The sequence below is a fragment of the Taudactylus pleione genome, unplaced genomic scaffold, assembly GCF_031769625.1.
Source record: "Taudactylus pleione unplaced genomic scaffold, aTauple2 ptg000506l, whole genome shotgun sequence".
NCBI lineage: Eukaryota > Metazoa > Chordata > Amphibia > Anura > Myobatrachidae > Taudactylus > Taudactylus pleione.
In genome coordinates, this window is record NW_028284908.1 from 1,797,606 (window position 1) to 1,809,840 (window position 12,235).

Genomic DNA, 12,235 nt, shown 5'->3' on the forward strand with positions numbered 1-12,235 from the left:
GGAATCACTATAGATGTGTACTAATAGCCCTAATAACATAGGGAATCACTATAGATGTGTACTAATAGTCCTAATAATATAGGGAATCACTATAGATGTGTACTAATAGCCCTAATAACATAGGGAATCACTATAAATGTGTACTAATAGCCCTAATAACATAGGAAATAATATAGATGTGTACTAATAGCCCTAATAACATAGGGAATCACTATAGATGTGTACTAATAGCCCTAATAACATAGGGAATCACTATAGATGTGTACTAATAGCCCTAATAACATAGGAAATAATATAGATGTGTACTAATAGCCCTAATAACATAGGGAATCACTATAGATGTGTACTAATAGTCCTAATAACATAGGGAATCACTATAGATGTGTACTAATAGCCCTAATAACATAGGGAATCACTATAGATGTGTACTAATAGCCCTAATAACATAGGGAATCACTATAGATGTGTACTAATAGCCCTAATAACATAGGGAATCACTATAGATGTGTACTAATAGCCCTAATAACATAGGGAATCACTATAGATGTGTACTAATAGCCCTAATAACATAGGGAATCACTATAGATGTGCATTAATAGCCCTAATAACATAGGAAATAATATAGATGTGTACTAATAGCCCTAATAACATAGGGAATCACTATAGAATGATGTGTACTAATATCCCTAATAACATAGGGAATCACTATAGATGTGTACTAATAGCCCTAATAACATAGGGAATCACTATAGATGTGTACTAATAGCCCTAATAACATAGGGAATCACTATAGATGTGTACTAATAGCCCTAATAACATAGGGAATCACTATAGATGTGTACTAATAGCCCTAATAACATAGGGAATCACTATAGATGTGCACTAATAGCCCTAATAACATAGGAAATAATATAGATGTGTACTAATAGCCCTAATAACATAGGGAATCAATATAGATGTGTACTAATAGCCCTAATAACATAGGGAATCACTATAGATGTGTACTAATAGCCCTAATAACATAGGGAATCACTATAGATGTGTACTAATAGCCCTAATAACATAGGGAATCACTATAGAATGATGTGTACTAATATCCCTAATAACATAGGGAATCAATATAGATGTGTACTAATAGCCCTAATAACATAGGGAATCACCATAGATGTGTACTAATAGCCCTAATAACATAGGGAATCACTATAGATGTGTACTAATAGCCCTAATAACATAGGGAATCACTATAGATGTGTACTAATAGCCCTAATAACATAGGGAATCACTATAGATGTGCACTAATAGCCCTAATAACATAGGAAATAATATAGATGTGTACTAATAGCCCTAATAACATAGGGAATCACTATAGATGTGTACTAATAGCCCTAATAACATAGGGAATCAATATAGATGTGTACTAATAGTCCTAATAACATAGGGAATCACTATAGATGTGTACTAATAGCCCTAATAACATAGGGAATCACTATAGATGTGCACTAATAGCCCTAATAACATAGGAAATAATATAGATGTGTACTAATAGCCCTAATAACATAGGGAATCACTATAGATGTGTACTAATATCCCTAATAACATAGGGATCACTATAGATGTGTACTAATAGCCCTAATAACATAGGGAATCACTATAGATGTGTACTAATAGCCCTAATAACATAGGGAATCACTATAGATGTGTACTAATAGCCCTAATAACATAGGGAATCACTATAGATGTGTACTAATAGCCCTAATAACATAGGGAATCACTATAGATGTGCACTAATAGCCCTAATAACATAGGAAATAATATAGATGTGTACTAATAGCCCTAATAACATAGGGAATCAATATAGATGTGTACTAATAGCCCTAATAACATAGGGAATCACTATAGATGTGTACTAATAGCCCTAATAACATAGGGAATCACTATAGATGTGTACTAATAGCCCTAATAACATAGGGAATCACTATAGAATGATGTGTACTAATATCCCTAATAACATAGGGAATCAATATAGATGTGTACTAATAGCCCTAATAACATAGGGAATCACCATAGATGTGTACTAATAGCCCTAATAACATAGGGAATCACTATAGATGTGTACTAATAGCCCTAATAACATAGGGAATCACTATAGATGTGTACTAATAGCCCTAATAACATAGGGAATCACTATAGATGTGCACTAATAGCCCTAATAACATAGGAAATAATATAGATGTGTACTAATAGCCCTAATAACATAGGGAATCACTATAGATGTGTACTAATAGCCCTAATAACATAGGGAATCAATATAGATGTGTACTAATAGTCCTAATAACATAGGGAATCACTATAGATGTGTACTAATAGCCCTAATAACATAGGGAATCACTATAGATGTGTACTAATAGTCCTAATAATATAGGGAATCACTATAGATGTGTACTAATAGCCCTAATAACATAGGGAATCACTATAAATGTGTACTAATAGCCCTAATAACATAGGAAATAATAAAGATGTGTACTAATAGCCCTAATAACATAGGGAATCACTATAGATGTGTACTAATAGCCCTAATAACATAGGGAATCACTATAGATGTGTACTAATAGCCCTAATAACATAGGAAATAATATAGATGTGTACTAATAGCCCTAATAACATAGGGAATCACTATAGATGTGTACTAATAGTCCTAATAACATAGGGAATCACTATAGATGTGTACTAATAGCCCTAATAACATAGGGAATCACTATAGATGTGTACTAATAGCCCTAATAACATAGGGAATCACTATAGATGTGTACTAATAGCCCTAATAACATAGGGAATCACTATAGATGTGTACTAATAGCCCTAATAACATAGGGAATCACTATAGATGTGCACTAATAGCCCTAATAACATAGGAAATAATATAGATGTGTACTAATAGCCCTAATAACATAGGGAATCACTATAGAATGATGTGTACTAATATCCCTAATAACATAGGGAATCACTATAGATGTGTACTAATAGCCCTAATAACATAGGGAATCACTATAGATGTGTACTAATAGCCCTAATAACATAGGGAATCACTATAGATGTGTACTAATAGCCCTAATAACATAGGGAATCACTATAGATGTGTACTAATAGCCCTAATAACATAGGGAATCACTATAGATGTGCACTAATAGCCCTAATAACATAGGAAATAATATAGATGTGTACTAATAGCCCTAATAACATAGGGAATCAATATAGATGTGTACTAATAGCCCTAATAACATAGGGAATCACTATAGATGTGTACTAATAGCCCTAATAACATAGGGAATCACTATAGATGTGTACTAATAGCCCTAATAACATAGGGAATCACTATAGAATGATGTGTACTAATATCCCTAATAACATAGGGAATCAATATAGATGTGTACTAATAGCCCTAATAACATAGGGAATCACCATAGATGTGTACTAATAGCCCTAATAACATAGGGAATCACTATAGATGTGTACTAATAGCCCTAATAACATAGGGAATCACTATAGATGTGTACTAATAGCCCTAATAACATAGGGAATCACTATAGATGTGCACTAATAGCCCTAATAACATAGGAAATAATATAGATGTGTACTAATAGCCCTAATAACATAGGGAATCACTATAGATGTGTACTAATAGCCCTAATAACATAGGGAATCACTATAGATGTGTACTAATAGCCCTAATAACATACGGAATCACTATAGATGTGCACTAATAGCCCTAATAACATAGGAAATAATATAGATGTGTACTAATAGCCCTAATAACATAGGGAATCACTATAGAATGATGTGTACTAATATCCCTAATAACATAGGGAATCACTATAGATGTGTACTAATAGCCCTAATAACATAGGGAATCACTATAGATGTGTACTAATAGCCCTAATAACATAGGGAATCACTATAGATGTGTACTAATAGCCCTAATAACATAGGGAATCACTATAGATGTGTACTAATAGCCCTAATAACATAGGGAATCACTATAGATGTGCACTAATAGCCCTAATAACATAGGAAATAATATAGATGTGTACTAATAGCCCTAATAACATAGGGAATCACTATAGATGTGTACTAATAGCCCTAATAACATAGGGAATCACTATAGATGTGTACTAATAGCCCTAATAACATAGGGAATCACTATAGATGTGCACTAATAGCCCTAATAACATAGGAAATAATATAGATGTGTACTAATAGCCCTAATAACATAGGGAATCACTATAGAATGATGTGTACTAATATCCCTAATAACATAGGGAATCACTATAGATGTGTACGAATAGCCCTAATAACATAGGGAATCACTATAGATGTGTACTAATAGCCCTAATAACATAGGGAATCACTATAGATGTGTACTAATAGCCCTAATAACATAGGGAATCACTATAGATGTGTACTAATAGCCCTAATAACATAGGGAATCACTATAGATGTGCACTAATAGCCCTAATAACATAGGAAATAATATAGATGTGTACTAATAGCCCTAATAACATAGGGAATCAATATAGATGTGTACTAATAGCCCTAATAACATAGGGAATCACTATAGATGTGTACTAATAGCCCTAATAACATAGGGAATCACTATAGATGTGTACTAATAGCCCTAATAACATAGGGAATCACTATAGATGTGTACTAATAGCCCTAATAACATAGGGAATCACTATAGAATGATGTGTACTAATATCCCTAATAACATAGGGAATCAATATAGATGTGTACTAATAGCCCTAATAACATAGGGAATCACCATAGATGTGTACTAATAGCCCTAATAACATAGGGAATCACTATAGATGTGTACTAATAGCCCTAATAACATAGGGAATCACTATAGATGTGTACTAATAGCCCTAATAACATAGGGAATCACTATAGATGTGCACTAATAGCCCTAATAACATAGGAAATAATATAGATGTGTACTAATAGCCCTAATAACATAGGGAATCACTATAGATGTGTACTAATAGCCCTAATAACATAGGGAATCAATATAGATGTGTACTAATAGTCCTAATAACATAGGGAATCACTATAGATGTGTACTAATAGCCATAATAACATAGGGAATCACTATAGATGTGTACTAATAGTCCTAATAACATAGGGAATCACTATAGATGTGTACTAATAGCCCTAATAACATAGGGAATGACTATAGATGTGTACTAATAGCCCTAAAAAGACTATTTTGGGTACCTAAGTTGTGTAAATTGCCTGCTATTAGCGTCTTTGTAAAAGTGGTGAAGAATGGCATAAAGCTGTATTTTCTGGTGAAAATAAGTAGTCCAGTCAAATTTGGGGAACTTGAAAATGGGTGACAGCATATATTTATGTCTCTAAAGTTAACTTTTTAAAAACATGAAAAATCCACCTGCTGCAAGCACCTGTGATCCCAAAAACACCTGACCCATCCTTGGGGACCCCCAAGAAGTCTATTTCGCTACTTTTTATGTTTAAATGACATGTCTTTGGGGTGTTCTTGTTTCCGCTTAGGCAAAATTGTCCTGGAATTGAATTTGGCAAAAAAAATTTGCAAAATTTTCGCCAAAAAACAGGCGAAAAAGGCTTTTCATCTCTAATGGAATATGGCTCTTAGTGACCCTCGCAGCAGATGCTAGCAGCAACATCATACCTTTAGCAATCATAATTGTCATTTACATGTTGATCACTGACCGGCCTTATGATTAAACACCTCTGATTGTGGCTAATACGTCTGTGAGACCATACACCTGTACACAAGAGCTGGCGCTCACCTTTCGTCCCTTTGCTGCGCCCGGGGGCATCTCTCCAATCCTGTACATCTGTCATACCATTGTGAGATACTGCAAACAAGCCCGGTCACCAGAAAAAGAGACTATCTTATGTGACAGTTGCCATGGCAACCGTGTTAGGGCTCATTTCCATGGGACTAGTAAAACGTATAGACCTGCAGAACTCTGGACAGCACAGGAGCGCTATCAGGTACTAAATTACGGAACAGGGCTCCTGTGAGTTTTCTTGTTTTACGACTATAAAATAAACCGTCACGCAAATTAATTACACTGCCATTTTTCAGCTAAAACAGCGGCAATTAGGAAGTAATGTAAAAAGCGCTCTGCAAATGAAATAAACCTAATAGAGCTAAAATTAAATTTCTAGGCAAATGTCGCTCTGGTAATTTATAAAATTTTTATAATCAGCATTAGAGCGCGAGTGCCTGGCGTTGCATACATATTATCTATCCTTCTGCAAATAAACGGGGGATATTTCATGTGTATAATCACAGGGGAGGGGCGGGAGAGAAATAGATTTCGCTGTCATTACCTGATCATCAAAATCCGATGAGGTTTCGGCAGAGTCCCCGCTCTCTAGGATAAGGCTTAAGTCGAGCTCGCTGGGTCCTGTAAGGAGAAAATAAGCATTACGTTCTGTGCTGTGATGTTATTCATGCACTCAGGGTAACAGCAGCGACGCTCTGTATCTGCACAGGGACATTTTATCTTCATCTATTTTTGAACATCTCAATCTTGTATGTCTTCAACTACCGGTATTTATTTAACGAGACACCGCGGGGCCGATGTAGAGATGAAAGGAAGTCGGCCATAATATTAGCAGAGAATTGCGCAGCAGGGGCAGGACGCTGGAGTCTGCAACCTATTAACTTGAGGCTGCTGGGATGCGCCTGTAGCGTGTTAGTAGTATGTCACAGTATGTACCCGAAGGCAGGCGTGACGTACCACATCGCTGATGCGATGCTTAGTACATCCCGCCCACAGCCTGTAACATGACAGTTAGGAGCTGAGTGGCTGGGAGTTTATCACTCTCCAATTTATCACAAACATAAATCATTAAAGACGTCCTTTATGTACATGAGCTCTTGGGAGGCAGGTTAGGTCGCAAAGACAACATGGGTTGGGGTCATTTCAGGTTACACAGACGGTCTCTATGTATGAGAGGAACATGTCACCAGGTCCTCGGGTGATCATTTCACCCTGTCCCATGTCCCTAATGCTTTACAGCAAGGGTCTTCAACCTGTGGAGCTGTTCCCCGTGGCCCACCGACCAGGACAGCTCCACAGGGCCCAGGTCGGAGGGGGAGTAGCGATTGGTGGCGGGGGATGCCGGCGCTAAAGGGGTTGGGAGGGAAGTTGGGGGGAGCTCTGATGTGTCCTCTGTGTCAGCAGCACCATCAGTACAGAGCGCAGCACCATCAGCACAGAGCGCAGCACCATCAGCACAGAGTGCAGAGCGCAGCACCATCAGTACAGAGTGCAGCACCATCAGTACAGAGTGCATAGTGCAGAACCATCAGTACAGAGCGCAGAGCGCAGAGCGCAGCACCATCAGTACAGAGTGCAGAGCGCAGCACCATCAGTACAGAGTGCAGAGCGCAGCACCATCAGTACAGAGTGCAGAGCGCAGAACCATCAGTACAGAGTGCAGAGCGCAGCACCATCAGTACAGAGTGCAGAGTGCAGCACCATCAGTACAGAGTGCAGAGCGCAGCACCATCAGTACAGAGTGCAGAGCGCAGCACCATCAGTACAGAGTGCAGAACCATCAGTACAGAGTGCAGAGCCATCAGTACAGAGTGCAGAACCATCAGTACAAAGTGCAGAGTGCAGCACCATCAGTACAGAGTGCAGAGCGCAGCACCATCAGTACAGAGCGCAGCACCATCAGTACAGAGTGCAGAGCGCAGCACCATCAGTACAGAGTGCAGAGTGCAGAGCGCAGCACCATTAGTACAGAGTGCAGAGCGCAGCACCATCAGTACAGAGTGCAGAGCGCAGCACTGACATGAACATATTATTGTATAAACAGACCCTGCTTCGTTCATTAATATCATAACATTATCTTTTGAAGTCTTCATTATGGCCCTTATGAGTCTGGAAAAGGTCTTAGAATCCTCTAAATGTAAAAGTCTATATACCGCAGTATATCTTAGTGGCCCTCGGGCTTTGTTGAATTTTTTAATGTGGCCCACACTGTCTTAAAGGTTGAAGACCCCTGTTATACACTTTTGGAGCACTCTCGCCCTTGCCCCACACTCCTCTGCCTAGAACCGTACAGGCCCCCCTGCAGGTATCACCCCTTTCCCATGAATCCGTAGCTCCACCAGCAACTCATTGTGACGTAAAGAAAATTTACATAAATCCGCCGAGAGGACAAAAAATAACCGTACATTAAAAAAAATATATATATAAAATAAAGAATGACTGAAATCCCCAATCTAAACAGGTCATTTATAAGATTACAAAGCAACAACAACAAAAATATATTTAATCTGACACTTTCCCTTTTAGAAAAACAATGTAGCATTTAAAAAAGAAATAATCATAATCTAAGCAATCACTTCCTTTAAATGCAGTTTGTGCTGCCCATATGTAACATTACGGTCAATTAATCAATGGGAGCTTAAAAAAAAAAATATATATATATATATATATATATATATATTTCTGTCCCTTATGATGCAGCTGACATTCTGGCATTGCGTCTTCCTGTGCCCCAGCTGTGGCATTCTGTCACTTGTTACAATGTTACATACCAGGACTCGCAAAAGGTCATGCACTGACACGTATTGACCCAGGGACAGTAGTGGTTCCCTAATATAGCTATAGATCATTATAATGAAGAGAAACAATCAATACACAATGTCCCCAGCGCATTTGCTCTCAGTCTATTGAACGCACTAGTTTTCTAAATGACTGTTCCAATTGTTCAATTTATCCATCAGAATGTAGGTGACAAGTTGTCCTCTCAGACAGAATGGGAACCAATCTAGTATCATGTACCACAATGCTCTCATTCTCCCTGTAACCATAGTAATACAGCTTCTGAGGCCCACGCTGTCATGTCACAGAAGAGAGGGATCCTCACCTCACCATGGAGGATTTGTATCAAACCTTGGAGAGAGCTCAAGTACAAACCAATCAGCTTCTTACTGTCATATTACAGGCTGTTTTTGAAAAATGTTAGTTAGAAGCTGATTGGTTGTTTCTCCATTTTCTCTCTCTCAAAGGTTTGATACATCTCCCTCCATGCGAGATACCCGAGCATGCAAGCCCTATAGACCGCCACAAGTATATCTGATGTAACCATATGACCAGTGCATAGCAATACTGTGAGGCCAAAATGGCTGCATACCAGATTTATAGAGACTGAATGGCTCATCTGTGAACATCTGGTACGCAGACACTTGTAACTGGGTGATGTGCGCGCAGACTGGTGTCATACAGTATCACGGTGTATTCTTTCTTATTCTTTACGTCCGAAAATTCTGAGCTATTCTGTGGAGAGATTCTTGGGGTCCAATCTCCAACAGATACCAGATAAGCACTTAATGAACTGCAAGATGCTACGCAGGCACTTTACTGGGCTATTAAAAGGGCTAAAGTGACTTATTACGCCAGAGTGACGCTATCTGTTTATCACTTCGCTGGGAGCGTCCCAGGCGCTCTGAACAGTGTATATTGGAAATATCGAAAAACCAGAGAACCACATTGATAAGATTCATGTTTGCACTTTACCAACCAATCAGGTTCTAGCTATTATTTTCTAGGAGGTGCTAGTAAAATGTTAACTAGAATCCGACTGGTTGCTATGGGCAACATCTCCCTCTCACTTTAGTAAATATACCCCTGGGTGTGTACTCCAATTAATACACTAGAGGGCGCCTTTTTCCTCTCATTCCTATACATTTGGACCTGATGGAGAAACTGCAGCCTCTTAAAATAGGGTCTGATCCTATTTCTATGGACTATTGCGGAATAACAAATCTCGGAAGTTGAGCGCCATTTACTGCCATTGTTGAGAACAATTGTCCGAACCTGAGAGGTATATAAATCCATTATTTACAAGCTCTGGGAGCCTTTGATAGCTGATAATTAACTTTTAACTAATATTTGTATTACACACATCGGCGCCCATTTATCAACGAGTTTTAGCATATAAGAGTTTTAAAACTCTTTGCTTCTGGTAATAATGCTCCAGCCAATCAGCTCCTATGTCATATTTCAAATAGATGACAGTCGGAAGCTGATTGGCTGGAGCACCATCATCATACACAACGAGTTTTAAACGATATTGTCATCGTTCATCGCGTTCAATATCGTCCAGTGTGTATGCATGACATTGTTAACGATGCACGCTCCCGCGGATCATTAACGGTGTCTTGCATCGCCTGTATTTGCACTTGATATCGTCAGGTTCTGCAAGTACGGGGATGAGGGAGGGTGCCGTCACTGAACGATATAGTGCACGATATCGTTCAATGTCGTTAACGACGGGGAAACACTTACTGATATCGCTCATGGAGCATATCGTTACGTGTGTATGAGGCTTTAGCCCACAATGTTTGCTAGATACAATCCCTAATAGAATTTATCTAATAAAGTGGTTCTCAAACTCAGGGCCTGATTCAGAGCCGCTCGTAAGCAGCTGCTCGTTCGCTCTGAGCGATGTTCGCACATCTGCGCATGCGTATGGGTCGCAATGCGCATGCGCCAACCAGTCACTGCGGTCGGAAATCGAGCGCTCGCAAAATAGCGAGTGCCTGCTAATTTGAGTGACAGGATGAGGCGTTTGTGGGTGGTAACAGGGGAAGGTGCTTGAAAACGGGGAGTGGAGATCCGAACGCAGGCGTGCCAAACGATCAAAACAGGCGTTTTAAGGGTGTGCATAATTAACAAAGCAGCGTCATCGACCACGTCACTTGGTTGTTTCTTAGCCTGAACTGTTCGCATGATTGCGGTAGGAAAATCCTACCACAAGCACTGCGAGCAGTTCAGACGCCTTTCGATGTACTCGATTAATCTAATATATTGCGGAGATGACATAGGATGCGAGCGGCCAGGGGGCATCTTTACAAAATAGCGAGCGCATGTTTCGTTCGCTCGCTCAGACATAGAGGCATCAACAGACCGCAAAGAGCGAGCACTCAATTTAAATAGCCGGCCCCTTTTTCTGACCGAGCGAGCACAAATAGCGTCCGGCTCTGAATCAGGACCGCAAACAGTTCACATTTTCCAGGTCACCCTGCAGGTGCACAGGTGTATCCATTATTCATTGACTGATTTTAAAAGATCCATAGGTGGAGCAAATTCACTTGTGAGGAGACCTAGAAAACATGCACTGTTTGGGGTCCTGAGGACCGAGTTTGAGAACCTGTGACCTAACATATTCAGTCCTCTGTACATGGCTGATTTCATGGCCGGCGCACTGCTTGGCCGGGATACTGAGAGACGCGTGCGTGCGGCGAAGCCAGGCCGTCAGCGCAACGCACAGAGATTAATGCCAGGGCTGATTTGGAGCCCCAGTCCGTCCCTGGCTATCACGGAACCTAACCCTACCTCTCCCTGTGACCCTCTGCCCGTCACCCTCCTTCCTCTACCCATCACCCTCTACTTCTCCCTGTCACCCACTGCTGTGTGGCATATTATGAACTTAGGTTGGAACCCAAAGCACTCACAAGTTCCGCCACTGACCGGGTGTAGTACAGAACTCAATAATTACTGCATGCAGTGGCTTGTAGATTATTTTGGGGCAGAACTCATAAATATAGTGGCGTCCCTCCCCGCTGTGACACCCAGTGCGGGGAGGGATGCCATGCGCGTGTGCGCCACCGAAAATGGGGCGTGGCCACTCTAACAGGGTGAGTGGCCTGGCGGCCCGAACCCCGGCCCGTGCCGTGGGTGTCATAACTGGGGTGGTTGGGGGTGCCGGAGGTGCGGAGTCCCTTATTGTGAGAGGAGCCGAGTGTTGCACTTAATGCTACAGTGCGGCACCCTGCTCCTGTCACTGAGGGGGAGCCAGCACCTGGGTGACACCCGGGTGCGGCCCACACCCCCCCCTTGTGACGCCACTGCATAAATATACTATGTGTAATTAGCATGTAGACATTAGGGCGTACATTACAGAATATGTGTGTGCTGTGCATACATGGATCCTTAGAGCACCAATTCTCGCAGTACAGTATAGAAACCTTTGGTTAGATAGTGATGCTCATTCTGTACCTACAATGTATTGTCAGTACAAGCCGCAGGTCTCCAGATGCAGAGCGTCATTCCCAGCGTTTGGGCTGAAGGTCATCAGGGAACAGAATGACTAATTAGGATGTAACCTTTGTTCTTTCATTTCTTCATGACAGCCTTCACACTGTTATTCGCTGCCTGCAGAC

General features: G+C 40.5%; 1 protein-coding gene across 2 annotated transcripts in view; it reads right to left on the minus strand.

The window, feature by feature from the left end:
• AK5 (adenylate kinase 5) overlaps positions 1-12,235 on the minus strand; it is a 242,277-nt gene that overhangs the window by 61,593 nt on the left and 168,449 nt on the right. For both annotated transcript variants that reach the window (XM_088450068.1, XM_088450069.1), the window contains exon 8: positions 6,379-6,455. In XM_088450068.1, coding sequence (XP_088306194.1) covers positions 6,379-6,455 — 77 coding nt within the window. The remainder of the gene's footprint in view (positions 1-6,378; positions 6,456-12,235) is intronic.